Source organism: Argentina silus (assembly GCF_951799395.1).
Source record: "Argentina silus genome assembly, chromosome: 22".
Taxonomy (NCBI): Eukaryota; Metazoa; Chordata; class Actinopteri; order Argentiniformes; family Argentinidae; genus Argentina; species Argentina silus.
The window spans coordinates 10,917,559-10,934,831 of record NC_139676.1 but is presented as its reverse complement, the minus strand read 5'-3'; the positions used below and the strand labels follow the sequence as shown (position 1 = coordinate 10,934,831).

The 17,273-nt window shown below is 44.7% G+C and overlaps 1 protein-coding gene across 1 annotated transcript; it reads right to left on the bottom strand.

Annotated features, from left to right (window-relative positions):
- Window positions 1–2,153: 2,153 nt before the first annotated feature.
- On the bottom strand, window positions 2,154–7,998 carry LOC310821684 (voltage-dependent calcium channel gamma-4 subunit-like; the record flags this gene model as incomplete). Its single annotated transcript, XM_083693825.1, has 4 exons — window positions 2,154–2,719; window positions 2,868–3,008; window positions 3,689–3,772; window positions 7,776–7,998. The coding sequence occupies 4 exons, from the start codon at window positions 7,996–7,998 to the stop codon at window positions 2,154–2,156; spliced, it is 1,014 nt and encodes a 337-aa protein (XP_083549951.1).
- Window positions 7,999–17,273: the final 9,275 nt, after the last annotated feature.

The window sequence follows — 17,273 nt, the reverse complement described above, 5'->3', positions numbered from 1 at the left end:
CATGCTTGAAGTGTGTAGGCCTGTACTCCCTCCACTGTGTGTGGGTGCGTTTGTGTGCGTGTGTGTGGGTGTGCACACATGTTTGTGTGTGTGTATGTGTGTGTGTGTGTGTGTGTGGGCACGCCGCGCACACACGTGTGTGTGTGTGTGTGTGTGTGTGTGTGTGCGTGCGCATATGTGTGTGTGTGTGTGTGTGTGTGTGTGTGTGTGTGTGTGTGTGTGTGCGCGTGCGTGTGTGTGTGTGTGTGGATCCCTTCCACTGTGTGGATGTTAATATCTTTTACACCCTGTGGATGCCCTTATGTCTGCCACTGCTGTCTGCCAGTACTGATGCCTGTTAGAACAGCATCTCCATCCTATCAACCCCACTTCATTAACTTAAACACTTCTGCGATGAAGGAAACTCAACAGCGTGAGCAATGTGGGGTAAGGTTGTGTGCTGCACAGCACACAATAGAATCAATCGAAGCAAATGAAATGTCTTGCATCGGCCAATTGTGGCAAGTTCACGTTCAATACCGATTATTGATTCCCTTGTTGATATGCTGTCACACAGAGTTTGATTAACTTGTGCCGACTAGGCCCTGATCAGTTTTAGAGTTTCATCAGCCTGATGGTTAAGGTTGGGGTTAGAAGAGGGAAAGATGATCCTAGATCTGTGGCTAAGGGCAACTTCTACCCAGAGCTTTACACACACACGCACACACGCGCGCGCGCACACGCACGCACGCACACACACACAAGTAGATAAACAGCAAAAAGCGTTTCTATTTGGGAACTCGATAGTCTTTCCGGCTGAAGTTAAAACAATATAAAAAAGGATAGTTTTACACAGTAAGCCTACTAGGTCATATTACACTGTACAATATTACTAGTTGATTCCTAGGGGCTCTATTTTTAGCAGACGCAAAACGGACACAAGTCCAAACACAGGCATATTGGCAATTTGCGTCGGCAGGAAGAGGTGAAAATACTGCGTTGGACCTCTGTCCTGTCTGCGCTCATGTGGGTGGAGGAAGGGTAAACGGAGGCATGTTCAGCAGGTCAAGTGCCATCATGTGCGCTGAAAAATCTGGCTGTGAAAGTAGCACAAATATTTCACACACCACCATTAAGTGCCACCACCCACACCCCAACGGCGCCCACAACTGGTTTTTTTAGCCGTTAAAATATAGCCACTATTGTTTCATCTGGCTGACATCCATACAGCTTCCCTGAGCAGTCTGAAAATAAACTAATACTTCATGGAGATAGTTTACCGGCACATAAGCCTAGTCCTGGACTAAATAACATTTACAACGGTAAATCTCCATTGAAGAAGTATTTTAGTCTTGGATTACTGTCGGCTTCTCTGTGTCTCGGGATACATTTGATTTTCATCATTTATCTCTCATATCTATTGGAATGTTACTGTGTATATAACAATAAACTTTAACAGCATATTGATAGGGACTTACTTACTTAATTTTCAAATGTACAAAAGGTCTATAGTTGGATATGTACCAGGAGTTGGCAGTGGTGGCAGTGGTTGAGATCTACAACAAACAGTACAGGAACCTACATCACATCACTCAAACACAGTCCACAGACCAGAGATCAGTGTTCCAACGGCAGTTGGGGTGAAGCCTCAGGATTATCCAAAGTCTATCTTCAGTTAGCACCGGTTGTATTAGCAAAATCAAACGTTCAACAAGCAACCACTTATCACACCAACAAGGATATGGTGGTGGTGGTGGTGGTGGGGGGGGTACACAAACACTTATTTTTTTTGTATTATAGACAGTCTATCACAAAGGTATTGCTACTGAAGGTCTAGGTTTCATTTTTGTTTTAAGTGGACATAAAGTAGCTTTGCCAAAGTTCTTGGTAATGAAAGTGTCATGTCTGTCCACCATGTCCTACAGTACCATGTCCCATCCTTTTCATTTGAACAAAGCCAGACTCTCATCGTTTTGTAAAAGAAGAAAAAACACACACTCCACCTCATCCGCTCCGATAAATGATCTCTGACCTTTCAAAATGGACGTCCGTCGAGGCAATCTGCCTGGGACCTGTCCCAAACAAGCCACCCTGCATCTCCGCTGTCCTCTGTCCAAGTACAGTGTGGTTCCAGACGACAGAGATGCTCGTCCTCGAGTGATGCTCTCTAACTCTCATACGGGCGTGGTCTTCCTGTTGACGCCGTCCTTCCCTTCCTTCTGGTAGCAGTTATGAACCTGTAGGAAGTCCCGTTCAGGACTGTAGGGCCCTGTGTTCCCACTCCCGCCCTTCATAGTGTCCCTACTGAGTGCATACATGGATATATCCCCCATGGGATGCACCCCACCAATGGACATACAACCCCCTCCTCCTCCTCCTCCTCCTCCTCCTCCTGCCCCCATCTTCATCCCGACAGGCGAGGGCTCGCGGGACGGGTCCGTGGAGCGCGAGCTGGAGCGGGAGCGTCGCCGGCGGTAACGGTAGCTCGGGATGCGGGAGTACGGCGAGGCGGTCTTGATGAAGTCGTGGCGGTGGCGGCGGAAGCGCGTCTCCTTGTTCTTCTCGATGTAGATGTTGACGGCGAGGACGCCCACGGACTCGGCCAGGATGAAGGAGAGGGCGCCGAAGTAGAAGGACCAGCCGTAGTTGTACTGGTTCTTCTTGTCCTCGTTCTTCTTGTCGCTGGGGTCGCCGGCGTTGCTGGAGATGTAGACAATGATGCCGATGATGTTGCTCAGACCTGGCGAGGTGAGCACAGAGAGATAGATTGAATGAATTTGATCTACATACTCTGTACCTGTATTTATGTGGGTGACGTGTTTGTGTGTGTTCGGGAGAGAGAGAGAGAGAGAGAGAGAGAGAGTGCATATATGTGTGTTTTGACCTACCTGCAGCCACAAACAGGATCCCAGCGCTGAGCAGGATGTTGTTCTTGGTGCTGTAGATCCTCCCTGCTCCCACACACAGCCCCCCCAGCAGCAGAAGAATGGTACTGAGGATGGGGAAGAGGCTGGACGCCCGGACTATACCTGCACAAACAGCACAGTGCTAGCACAGTTAGCATACCTGCTAACTACCCACTACACTCCGGCCTAGTACATTAAGGACAGGGCTCTATGAGTATGCGGTGCACGTAGAGGATTGCTGTCACATCCGCTATCAGTCATGCTGAAGTCATCCCCTGCTTACTCACACAACCCTAACTCACGGCTCTATATCAAACACACACACACACACACACACACATGCACGCACACGCACACACACACACGCATGCACGCACACACACACACACACACACACACACACACACACACGCACACACACACACACTCCTAAAACACTGAATCACGGCTCTATATCAAACCAGAAGTCAGATCGTCTGTCTCCATGGGTCCAATTACTGTCATGACATCATGCGTTTATGGGGGTGGGCTAGAGGAGTTATGGCAAATTTAGAACCTTTGAGTCAGACGGCTCCCCTGGGCATCAGTGGGTGGAGCCTAAACAGTGAGAGGTCTATCCGTCTGCGCTTCAAAAACTGACATAGGGTCAAAAAAGACATCATCACTCTTGGAAAAACAGATTCTAACCGAGAGCCAAAAACGCTTCCTTGGATTAGAACCCTAGAGCCTAAAAAGGGTTCTCCTACAGGGACCTCCGAAGAATCTTTTGTTGGTTCTAGGTACAGCAGAAGAGGTGTACTCACGTAAGATATACTCAGAGCTGTCGGTGTCATAGTCGTTGTCTTCAGGGAAATGATTGATCCTAAAACAGCTCCCTTGGTTGATCCCTGAAGAACACAGGTCAATAGGACCAAACAGGTTAGCTAGATAACACAGTAAACTGTAAAAAACTAAACAAAACAAAACATGCTTGTACAGTACAGGGGAGGCTGGTGGAGGTAGAAGTAGTAGTAGTAGTTAGACAGTAAACCAAGAGATGAGTTTTGGACCATACAGTGGCTTTCAGATATGGCCTCCACTCCACTGTCAATCTCCATTCTCAGTGGATTAGGAGGAATTCATTGAAGGAAAATAAAACTTCATGCTGAGTCCTCCCACCGTGTTTGAAACCAGTGGAAGACAGTGGAGTGGGAACAAGCCTTCACCCACACACACCGGGGTTGTGAAGTGCTTCTACCCTGAGGGGCTCTCCATTCATATATGACTCTTGGCTAAGAAAATGTTCTCTCTGCTTTTAAGAGAATAAAACATTGCAGCGATATATATCATGAATATTGAAAAGTTATACTTTTGAGTTCTACTGATTCTGCTGCGTCACTGAGAGGTTGGGAGGTCAGTCTACCGCTTGGCGAAGAGGAGGAGCCTACATGCAAAATGAAACCACCACCACATCGTTATATTTAGTTGAGATGAATCATCGCATTTCCTACAGGGGGTCCTGTATGAAACGCCAGCATTTCAACTAGCCGGTGGAAAAAAGAACAAGGTGAAAGAATAAAATAAGATAAAAGGATAAATCTGTAGGTTGAGGTTACCCAACGCCTCAGCAGTGCTCTCTCCGTTGTTTGTGCCAAGTATCACATGGAGACTCCGTGGACTCACAGATCAGATATAGCTGCTGTAGGAACCACCAGCCAATGAGAGACCCGACTGACCCAGACTTGTATGTGAAGGAAAAAACACTCACTAGAACCCTTCAATTATTTATTGCATTTGCAGCAGAGGTCAAGAACCGGTGCGTTTCGGCGTTGGCCTTCTTCACTGTTTGACTTTATTATTATTTCATCATTCTAGGTGTTATTATTTTAATAAAGTAGGACATGACAGACATGGACAGAGAGAGGGAGAGGGAGATGGAGTGAGAGTGAGAGAGGGGGGGGGGGGAGAGGGGGAGAAAGATTAAGATAGGAAATTGATAGAGAGAGAGAGAGAGAGAGAGAGAGAGAGAGCAGGGGTGTCTGTCTGTCTGTCTGTCTGTCTGTCTGTCTGTCTGTCTGTCTGCGAGGTCAGAGCCCATCCTTTATTACTCAGCATAGCTTTGCCATGGCAACGTCCCCCTCACACCCAAAAATCAAATTTCTAGCCAGCGTCTCAGAGGACGCCTTTGCTAATGCATTCATGGGAAGACACACACACACACACACACACACACACACACACACACACACACACACCCCTCAAAGGAAGCTGTCTACCATTATCTATAAGCATACTTTCCTATTCAATGGAGTGTTTTTATTGAAAAAAAACCATTCAATAACACACAAAGCAACAGGTATTTCAACAGGAGAGGCCCTTCTATCCATTTGAAATGCGTCATCTGCCCTACTGTCGACGCTTGGAGATCAGAGAAGTGTGTGTGTCTGTGTGTGTGTGTGTGTGTGTGTTAGTGTGTGCGTGTTTAAGTGGGCGTTCTTGTTTGATTGAGGATGAGTGCATAACAAGACTTTGAGTCATTTCCGTGGGCCTCTAAAAGCCGATGCGGCGCTCTCCTGCCGTGATGCTCATTCTGGTTTACAGGGCACTAAACAAAGAGCTTCCTGTTCAGCACACTCTCTGGATGTGTGTGTTTGTGTGTGTGTGTGTGTGTGTGTGTGTGTGTGTGTGTGTGTGTATGTGTGTGTGTGTGTCCTGTAAAAACAGGTGAGCAGTGTGAAGTCAATTAAGCATCTTGTGTTGTGTGTCAGGGTTGGAGGGGAGGCGAGGGGGAGTCTGTAGGGGTGAGGAAGAGGAGGGAGGAGGAGTGGGGGAGTCTGTAGGGGTGAGAGCCTACATTTGTGTTATGAGGTTTCCACTGTGTTGCCAAGCAGTGGACCTGGATGGAATAGCAATGACTTCCTTCATTGAAAGTGTTTTTAAGCTGTGTGTGTGTGTGTGTGTGTGTGTCTGTGTGTGTGTGTGTGTGTGTGTGTGTTTGTGTGTGTGTTTGTGTGTGATTGCTGTGAAAGGACCAGTAGGCCCATATCTAAACCTTCAATTAATTAGAAATGATCATAAAAAAGCCTGCCACACACCATACAACTTTACACACACACACACACACACACACACACACACACACACACACACACACACACTCTGTCTCTCTAATATTATGTCTCTGTCTCTGTCTCTGTCTCTGTCTCTGTCTCTGTCTCTGTCTCTCTCTCTCTCTCTCTCTCTCTCTCTCTGTCGCTGAAGTCAGTATTCTCTCAAGAGAAGTAACGGCTTCCGGTTGCGCGCTGTGAATACGCGTTTCAGAACCACGTGTGGTGGACAGCGGTAATCACATCACGTCGCCAAATCAGGCGATAATTTATCATTTATAATTTCCACCCACTTTGCGCACTTCGCTTATTCAGACTTGGTTGGTTTGTTTATTTAAACTAATGAACCAGATAGCATACTCCTTCCTGTTCACTTAACCGCATAATAACTCAAATGGGGTAAGGGTGGTATTCAAGTAAATGATGCAATAGACTGAATTATGGGAACGTACTAGATAGATTTTTTTATTGAATTTACCCAACAAATGCAGGCTTTGAAGAGACAGAGATAGCATAAACTTACTTGCGTAAGCAGCAGTCCAACCCATGACATCTACTTATACATTCACTTTATTAGGAACACCTGTACACATCCTCATGGTGGAGGTGGTGTAATGGTGTGGGGAATGTTTTACTTGGCACACGTTAATACCAATCAATCACCGCTTGAATGCCACAGCCTATTTGAGTGTTGTTGCTGACCATGTGCATCCCTTCATGGCCACAATTTACCCATTTTCTAATGGCTACTTCCAGCATGAGAATGCACCATGTCACAAAGCAAAAGTCGTCTCAAACTGGTCTCATGAACATGACAATGAGTTCAGTGTTCTTCAGTGGTCTTCCCAGTCACCGGATCTGAATCCAATAGAACACCCTTGGGATGTGGTAGAACAGGAGATTCACAGGTTGAAAGTGCACCTGAAAAATCTGCAGAAATTGCGTGATGCAATCGTGTCATCATGGACCAGAATCTCAAAGGAATGTTTCCAACATCTTGTGAAATCAACGCCACGAAGAATTGAGGCTGTTTTGAGAGCAAAGGGAGGCCCTACCCAGTATTAGTATAGTGTTCCTAATAAAGTGCTCAGTGAGTGTATGTTGCAAAGTATTTCGTATTTAGTATTCTAGTGTTGTTGAAACACACTTACAGTACTTGAATATGCGTTCTGTCAAACTCTTTTGCAGATAAAGTTGGTTCATTTATTAATCCTTATTCATGTTTCCATAGCAATTTCAGAGGTGTAGTTGCCAAGCAACACCATCACATATGCCTACAATGTAGAATGTAGACATAACCAGCGTTTTGGAAGCGCATCTGGTCTGAACTCGATTAAAGTAGTAACTGCATATAGAATAGTCAGTTGAATGTAAATTTTGATAGAGACGCGCTCCCATATCCATTTATGTAGCCTTTCAATGTGTAAATGGTAACCCGCGTCATAAAAGCAATTTTCACTAAGCACGCAGCGCGAGAACGAATACACCCTGAGCTGCGCCTGGCGTTCCAAGATCTCGGCTGTATCATACGCCCTTGGTAACTTTTTACGCGCGGTGCGTAAATGGAGAAAAATACTCCAATGTATTCATACCATACGTGGAGCGTCAAGCATTTTTTAAATGTTTTTACTTGATCACAGTTCCCTTCCTCTTTCATGAAACAATGCAAACAGATTTCACACAGTAATTATTGACCACTTTTACGCACGCTTTTAAACACGCAGCCTAGTTGCCTAACTTGAGCCAAAGGCAGAACATCAAAAGAAAAGAAAAAAAGTGCATACAAAGGTGAGAAGTAGCCTACCTTCGATACAACAAATCCTCCACAACCCGGAGTGAGTCAAATCGCCTTTAGTTTTCTTGGGTTGCATTTGCGAGTCGTCCGAAGAGGCATTCGTGGCGTTGCATAAGTACGCCCGGGAGTAGAGCCAGTAGTCGGTACCGATGGCGATGGTCATCAGGCTGAAAGCAGCGAAAGCCCCCACGATGGTCAGCAGTATCTGCACCCCACGGTCACAACACGCCATGACGCCTCATAATAATCCACAGCAGCGCTACATACACACCGAGGCGCACTCCGTCTCCATATGGTGAATTGGTGTGTTTGAAAAATAAAACCCTCGCTTTTTCATTTTTACAAAACGCCACTTCCACGCAAACTTCAACTGGAGCGTTTTCAATGAAGAGAGCAGTTAAAGATGCTGCTGCCTTTTCAGTTTTAGTTTCCCTCCGACTGAACTGCCCAAAGTTCAAATACTAGGCGGCTTTAAATCCGCTACAGGCGGAATTAAATCGACTTATTTTGTTTTGTAACATCACATTTTCCAACGGAGAGTGACTTTATCGTTGTGCGAATTGCTTTCCGAAACTCAAATGAATTGATTTGACAAAGACAGCAACAGCTTTCACCCAGACCACACCTTCCATTCAGCTAACCAATGAGAGACGACAATGCTGGGCGTTTAGGTTTAGGCATCATAGAGGCAACATAACACATATTTACAAATAGGCTAGAAGACAAACCACAAGCTCTGGAGAAAATAAAGGGTGTTCGGGATATACAGCACATGAGACCAGACCATGTTTATTTGTACTTTATTCTATAGAGGTTCTCTTTTTTTGTCAGGGACAGCAAAGACATTCTCTTCACAACATTCAAATGGATCATGCAGAAGCCTTTAATCCACAGCTACATACACAAAAAGCCTGTCTGACTACACAGCTGCTCTCATTCATTGACCACCTCTTGGTGTTATGCTAGGTCACACTACATGACAACAGGTGGCCTGAAACACAGACTCAACTCAACTACTTTGGAGATACCGTCCACCAGTGGAGGCTGGTAGAGGTAGAAATCAGAGGACGGGCTCATTGTGAAGCATGCAACAGAATGAGGAATGGTCTCCATACATCCACCAGCCTCAACTGCAGTACACATACGTCTGACGAACTTGGATTCAGGGGTGAACTGTCCCTTTAAGGCCAGACAGCTTCAGCTGTCTTCAGCTGTGGGATCCCCCACAGCGCAGTTCTCCTTTCCAGAGACACAGACACAGAGAGTTGGCTCACACTGGCCGTTTACATCCCAATCGTCCCTTTGACAAGAAGACCCTGCCTCTGAACCATTTTCTGAATCACATCCGTGTCCCTGTGAGGAGAGCCAGCAAGCACGCACACACACGCACGCACGCACGCACGCACACACACACACACACACACACACACACACACACACACACACACACACACACACACACACACACACACACACACACACACACACACACACACACACAGTGGGTACACTGTAGTAGGGCAGAGGAGACAGATTTATGCTTGTTTTATTTTTATGCTTATAGTGAGTAGTTTGTCCACTTGGCATTGCAAGCTACGTAAATAGAACATATAGGCAACCCCCTAACCCTAGGCAAATCATGTTTTAAATTTTTTTTTGAATTACTCTTGTCTCCAAAATACATCGCTTTTCATGTGGGTCAAAACTGTTAGTTCCGGCAGACTTGAGCACAGACATCAATATCAGAGAGCATCTGCAGTCATCAGTTCTGCTATGAGGATGCCCAAGGGAATACAATATATACCTTTAGTATACTTAAGTATTATATTTCTAGTATACTTGAGTTTAGATATACCTACATATATTAAAGGATATTAAAATGACCCACCTTTAATTGAATTAAAGTTATACTTAATATACTAAAATTGTAAATGATTTTTAGGTTAAGGTTTTAAGCATATTAAATGTACTTGAAACATCTTTAATTGAACCCTCTTAATTCATACATAAGTATACTTAGAATATATGATCTGATATGTACTTTCAATACACTTACAATGTAATCTTAGTCATGTGATGTGTTAATAATGAGTCACATGCATATCTTGGTGTTTATGTTTTTTGTTATTTCTGTTTTTATTTTAATATCCCAGTGTTGTTAATTCATGAAGTCCCATTGAGGTTGAGAGGGACATGACATGTTACCATGCAGCTCTTTCACTCTTGCAGCAAGTCATTTTCCAAGCAAAGAGGCCCATAAGCTTCTGACTTGTACATAGGGCTGAATGGTCTACCTAACACTCACAGGGCTGAATGGTCTACCTAACACTCATAGGGCTGAATGGTCTACCTAACACTCACAGGGCTGAATGGTCTACCTAACACTCACAGGGCTGAATGGTCTACCTAACACTCACAGGGCTGAATGGTCTACCTAACACTCACAGGGCTGAATGGTCTAACCCTAACACTCACAGGGCTGAATGGTCTAACCCTAACCCTAACCCTAACCCACAGGGCTGAATGGTCTACCTAACACTCACAGGGCTGAATGGTCCACCTAACACTCACAGGGCTGAATGGTCTACCTAACACTCACAGGGCTGAATGGTCTACCTAACACTCACAGGGCTGAATGTCTACCTAACACTCACAGGACTGAATGGTCTACCTAACACTCACAGGGCTGAATGTCTACCTAACACTCACAGGGCTGAATGGTCTACCTAACACTCACAGGGCTGAATGGTCTAACCCTGAATGGTCTAACCCTAACCCTAACCCTAACCCTAACCCACAGGGCTGAATGGTCTACCTAACACTCAGTACTGTCTCTCAGGTACATTTGCTACAAGTTAAACAGTACATTTAAAAAAGTATGGGATTACAAAACCTAAAGTACACATTTAAGGACATGACAATAAAAGTATACTTTTTGTAAGAATACCAAAGTACAGATTAAATTACATGACAAGTAAATATACTAAAGTACAATTTAAAGTACATGACATTTGATATACTTTTTGTTAGCATGTAACTGCATGTGTGGTCAGACAGGAAGCTGAAATGTCAGAGATAGTATCAATGGTGAGCCTCCTTGATAGTGTGTGTGTGTGGGTGTGTGTGTGTGTGTGTGTGTGTGTGTGTGTGTGTGTGTGTGTGTGCGTGCGGAGCCTGCTGTTCAAAGGCGAGGCCCTAAATCTCTTGGGTTTAATCAGAGTTTGAATCTTGCAGAGATACACTAATGACTACACGATTTAGGTATTTCAGGCACCCAAGCTGTTATACCTGTTACCCAAGAAGGTTTTGGATAATTGGGCTGGTAACAGAATGTGTCAATCATATGCATTAGTATACTAATACACAAGTATACACACTTTCTCTCTCTCTCTCTCTCTCTCTCTCTGTCTCTCTCACACATACACACACACACACACACACACACACACACACACACACACACACACACACACACACACACACACACAAGCTCAACACCACAAGAGCCATGCTCCTCATCCTTCAATCATCGATTAGGGGTGTAAAGTCTTTGCAGTACGGTATTTCCATATCGACTTTGTTCACAAGACTACGCTCTTTAAGTCTGCACCGTGGTCTTCATGTGCTCCTTTCCCTGGCCTCTGTTACACAACAGATACAGGACACATTGCAGCCCGATGTTCTAACAAAACCCCTGAGGACGTATCTTTTGGCCAACGGAGGTCTCCCTCTACGTGTCAGAGCGTTGTCTAAGCTGACATAGTCTGATGACTCATCCTAGCAATTAGGGAGAACGATCTGCCGATGTTCTGAAGCGCGTCACATTGGAGAAATCGAGACAGGACAGCACATAATGAAACTATTACGGCCCAAGGCACTCTCTCTTTCTCGCTCTCTCTCTTTCTCGCTCTCTCTTTTCTTCGCTCTCTTTCCTATTTCTCTTTCTCTCTTTCTCTCTCTCATCCCCCCCCCCCCCCCCCCCCCGCCGCCTCTGTCTCTGTCTTTGTCTCTGTCTCCACCTCTCTCAAATCCAGGTTGAATGAGTCTGATATGAAACAAAGAAATAGAAGATAAAAGACAAAGAAAACAGATAGAATTGTTCTCTGAAGAGGAGTTTTAAGCCCAGCACTCTAGGGAGCAGGGAGAGAAATGCTAACCTGAGAGAACAAATGATTACTCATCGGTGTGAGAGCTTGTTAGCTGCTTGAGACACAGTGGAAATGACTGCCAACTTGTTTAGTACCTTAATTTGTGTGAAATATTAGCGAGAGCTGTTCAGTAGATCATTGTGTGTCGTTTCATTTGAACTTCGGGGGAACAACTGAGCATCTCACCGTTCATCACTGTCCTTTGCAATTACCAACTTCCTATGTAACAACATATGAATACCATGTTATTACGGTGTCGTTACACAGGTACCGTATAAGAACAACTTTACGTGAAGCTCTACCCTGAGGCTTTTCCTGTGTTCCCTGTGCTTGTAAAGCAATACACAGAGGAGTTATTTCAGCTGAGGCTGCGAAGGAGGAGGGTATTTAAGGTGAATGTGCTAACTCAGTCCTCTACTCCTCCAACTCAACTACCCTAACTAACTCTGTCAGTCAGTCCTCGACTCCTCCAACTTAACTACACTAACTAACTCTGTCAGTCCTCTACTCCTCCAACTCAACTACACTAACTAACTCTGTCTGATTCTCTGAGATAAACAGCTGGTCTAGTGAGGAGGAGTTCCCGGGCTCCAGCTCCAGAGGGTGAAACGGCAGTAAATAATGCATCAATGAGTCAACTCTCTCTCTCTCTCTCTTCCCTTATCTCCTCTCTCCTTCTTGTTCCCTCTCATCACCCTCTCTACCTTCGCTCTTCCCTCATCCCCCTCTCTGTCTCTGTCTTTTTTTACTCTCTCTCTCCTCTCGCCTCTTGTTGTCTTCCCTCTCATTCTCTTCCCTCACCCCTCTTCCTCCCTCTCTTCCTCTCTCCCCTCACCCCCTCCTCTCCTTCTCTTCTCTCACCGCTCTCTGCTTCACAACCATCCTCTCCCTCCCTCCTCTCTCCACTCACCCTCCCTCATTCCTTTCCCTCATATCCTTCTCCCTCGCTCCCTCTCCCTCCCTCCCTCTCCCTCCCTCCTTCTCCCTCACTCCCTAGCGACACTGTTCTGGGACCTGGGAGCTCTCCTGTGCCTTCTGGTGCTGAATGATGATGAATAAGTTAATACCCTACTGCTGATCTGATGTCACTACAGGTGTGGTGTGTTTGTGTGTGTGTCTGTGTGTGTGTGTGTGTGTGTGTGTGTCAGTGTGTGTGTGTGTGTGTGTTTCTCTGTGTGCGAGTGTGTGTGTCTGTGTGTGTGTGTGTGTGTGTGCGTGTGTGTGCGAGTGTGTGTCTCTGTGTGTGTGTGTGTGTGTGTGTCTGTGTGTGTGTGTGTCTCTGTGTGTGTGTGTGTGTCTCTGTGTGTGTGTGTGTGTGTCTGTCTTCATTAGACGGCATAAGTTGAAGTGTGTTCGTTTTTCAGTTAAAGGGATAGTTCACTTATTTACACCATATACAGTAGTCAGATGGTTCCTGAAAGTAGATCGTGGGCCAGGAGAAACTGTAATCCACGGTTCAGAGTTGTTTAAATAGCCACCACTGACTTCGGCTAACTTTAGCCACCGCTAACAAGAAATCAATGGGTGTGAATGGGATCAAGAGACAAAGTTCAAACATTTCTGGCCAAATCACCTCAAAGTAGCTACCAAGGAAAGTTCATTTGAGTTGATTTGGCCATGCAATGTTGAACTTTGTCTTTTGATCCCATTCACACCAATGGATTTTTTTCGTAGCAATGGTTAAAGTGAGCTGAAGTTAGCAGAAGTTAAGTACTGTATGAGTTTCCTCTGACATTCTCCTCACTTCTCATGTCATCCGGATGCGAGGCCTGAGGCAACACAGATGAGGACGGGAGCCCAGCTGAGCTGAGGAAAACAATTCTATGCTAACAGGTTATGCCAGGGCTTCCCAAACTTTTTTTGTCTCATGACCCCAAATTAACGTCAATAATTTCCTGTGACCCCTTGCAGGTTATGCCGACACAACATCCAAGTGTATTCTAATTGGCTAAAGTCCTCGGTGAGTGTATATTGATTAGGAAAAGGCGATAACGTTGCGTATTATACTTTGACCAAGCCACAGCGTTGTGGGAGAGACAATACATTTTTAGCAATGATGGAATAAATCTGCGGTATCCCATGTCTGCCGCTGTAACGGATGGCCGAATGGATATGCTGATCTGGTTATTTATAGTCATCCTAAGCATTAATTTTGCGCGCATTGCAGGTGTCGTCAATAGTTATTGATCGCATTAATTGCTTATTTTTTTATAAAGAGAAGTCCAAACTACCTCAACCCGCAAGTTTACCTGACCAGGGCACAAATAGAAGCGCCAGTGCAAACAAGCACACAGTAATGTGGAGCAATAATGACAAGGAATAGACACATACATACATACCAGATACAAGTAATTTGTTGATCATATTGGACACTACTGTACCCTCGGGCTATGCGCCTTTACGCAATGACAATCATTGTTTGTTCATCCACGCTTATCCTCCTCCTGGTCCTTCTGCTCCAATACGTCAACAACAAATTATGTTTGGGTCGGCTACAATTTCACAAAATTAATACTGGCCGGGCCGGTTTTGGGTAGAGTATTGTGTGAGTGTTACAGTATGTTTATGACAAACAGAATTTTGCTGTGGGGTCTGGCCGAAGTTGGGAAAAGGATATCCGTGTCCTTATCCTGTATGACCTTCTAAATAGTAGCATATTAGTGTGCCACTGCCCCACTTCCAGGCCGGCCCTGGAAAAACAACCCTTCCCGCCTGGTTATTCTGCCTTGTTTGGCCCAATGTATTTGTTTCATGGTTCCGATATGAGTTTCGATAGCATTATCGTCAGTGAGGAGAGACAGATATGCGCTTGGGGGAAATCAACTTTCTACTGACTTGGCGGTAAGTTGGAGGTCAATTTGCAATTTCAAAATTCGAACAATGCTATAATGTGAAAATAAAACGAACAGGCACGATAACAGAGGGGGAAGGCTTATTAATTCAATTCCACATCAATGCTGTTGGAGCTGCTCTGTCGCCGTTGGCCACTGTTACACTGACCACGGATGGGGGTCGTTTCACCCCTCTGGACGGTGTCTTCAAGGGTATTTTTGTACATGTTGGTTTCATCATTCAGAAATTAGAACACTTCTCAGGCCTGTACTGCAGCCATCTTTGTAAGGAATCCGCCTGTTGCTTCCTCCACTGGCTACCAGTGGCTGCCTGTTGACTCCTATTATTTTCCTTGTTCTTCTGAGTTATTGTTTGCACCTGTGTCTAGTTTACAGCTCAGCATATAAGCCTGGCATATTCACCCTTAGTTGTTCAGTATTCACTGTGGCATGTACCTGTATTACCTGAGTTTACTAGTAAAGTACCTATGTTTTGGATTATTGCAAACCTTGACTCCTGCATCCTTCCTGCACCTGGGTCCACACCATACTACCATGTTACAATCTTCAGTCGTTGTTTGTTTTTAGGTACTTTTGCCATCTTATGATCGGGGAATTAAATACATGTTCAGTTGGATTTAAATCTGAAGATTGACTTGCCCTGAAAAACTCCCTCGTTGCTATGGCAGTATGTTGTGGGTCATTGACTGTATGATGAAGTAATTTGGAGGCATTTGCTTGTACTCGAAAATATGTTTCTCTACACTTCAGAATACATTTTGCTGCCGCCGCCAGCAGTTACATAATCAATTAAGACAAGTTAGCCAGTTCCAGTGGCAGCTGTACAAGCCCAAAACATGTTTCACAGATGAGGTGGTATGCTGTAAATCTTGGGCAGATCCCTTTTTCTCCAAACTTCTTGAAATCATTCTGGTACATGATAATATTCATCTTGTCTGTCCACAAGACCTTTTTCCAGACCTCTGCAGGCTTTTTAGGTACTTTTTTTTTTTTTTTAGCAAAGTGTATCCTTTTTGAGGATAACCACCTTGCAATGAAGCCTCTGTAGTTCAGCTGGTGACGTATTCTGTGGATAGTAGTCTCTGACACATTCACATTTACCTCCTGGAGGGTTTCCTGATCTGTACAGTTGTTTTGGGGTTTTTCTTAATTATGGTAAGCATTTAACAGTCATCCACTGTAGAATTCTTCCATGGTATTGAGCCAAAAGAAGACACAATGCTTCATTGTCCCATTACTTACGGAGCGGAGGGCACCATCTATTACAGGACCTTTGTCTTTCAAAAAGCTGCTCTACCTTGTGTCTCCCTATAACTAACACTAGGTGGCGCTGTTGCCCAGAGGCTCAATGCCCCTGTTCCACATCTTGTAGCGTCTGTTGATCTGGTCATGTTGATTTTGGAGATGTGCATCTAAGACACAGCACACACTCACTCATATTGAAATATGAATATATCTGATACCAATTTAATTGATGTTAAATCGATTTTTTAATTGTATTTTGTTAGTTTGTACGGATGATGATGATGATGATGATGATGATGATGATGATGATGATGATGATGCAACTAGATAGATTGCTTCTATAGATGAGGTTATATTGTAGACAGCAGATAGGTGTGGATACTGGATAGGTTGTTTGTACAATGTACCATGTTATATTTGACCAGACAATTCAGCCCCTGATTTGGTGATGGGCTAACTGGGTGATGAAGTTAACTAATCTGTCTCTGTACCGTATCAAATACACCACTAGAGGGCGACAATGCACTGCATACCATAGAATCATAGATTAATTATTATTAACGGCTTGTTTTGGGGGGAAAATGTCAAGATTCTTAGGGCCAGATTTATTATTGTGTGATTATTGTGTGTTTAGATTTTTTTTTTTTCGAAACAATACTTACTTACTAACCGTGACATTTCCTATTTTCCTTTGAGGAGTAGTCCTAAACTTACTAAAGTATTAAAAAATACTATACTTACAGTCGGCCTTTTGTCTTGATTACTAATGAGTATCAGCTGAGATAGAGATTCTATAGTTGCCTTCATCTGTGGCAGTGGAATGGAGCGTCTGCTTTAAAGGCCTGCTGTGGCCTAAAGTATTTGGGTGTGTTCCAGGTCGACTACATTGCAGCCACCTGACAAATCTCACAACACCTGGACAGGTGTTTAGTATATGAGCTGACTGCACGGTGCCACAATGGCAGTCTAGTCGATGATGTGGCACTCAACCATCGGTTGCTGCGCACCTAGCCAGTTCACCTGGAAAGTGCCCTTTATATGACGCTGTTGACCTCAGGCGAGGCTGGTGGAGGTAGAAATCGGAGGCCGGGCTCATTGTAAAGGGCACGTTGTTCCAGGTCAACTGGCTAGGTGCGTGTGTTTGATACCATTCCTCATTCCGTTCCATGCATTACAATGAGCCCGGCCTCCGATTTCTACCTCCAACAGCCTCCCCTGGTTGACCATCGATTACTAAATGCCAGATAGTGTAATACTGTACC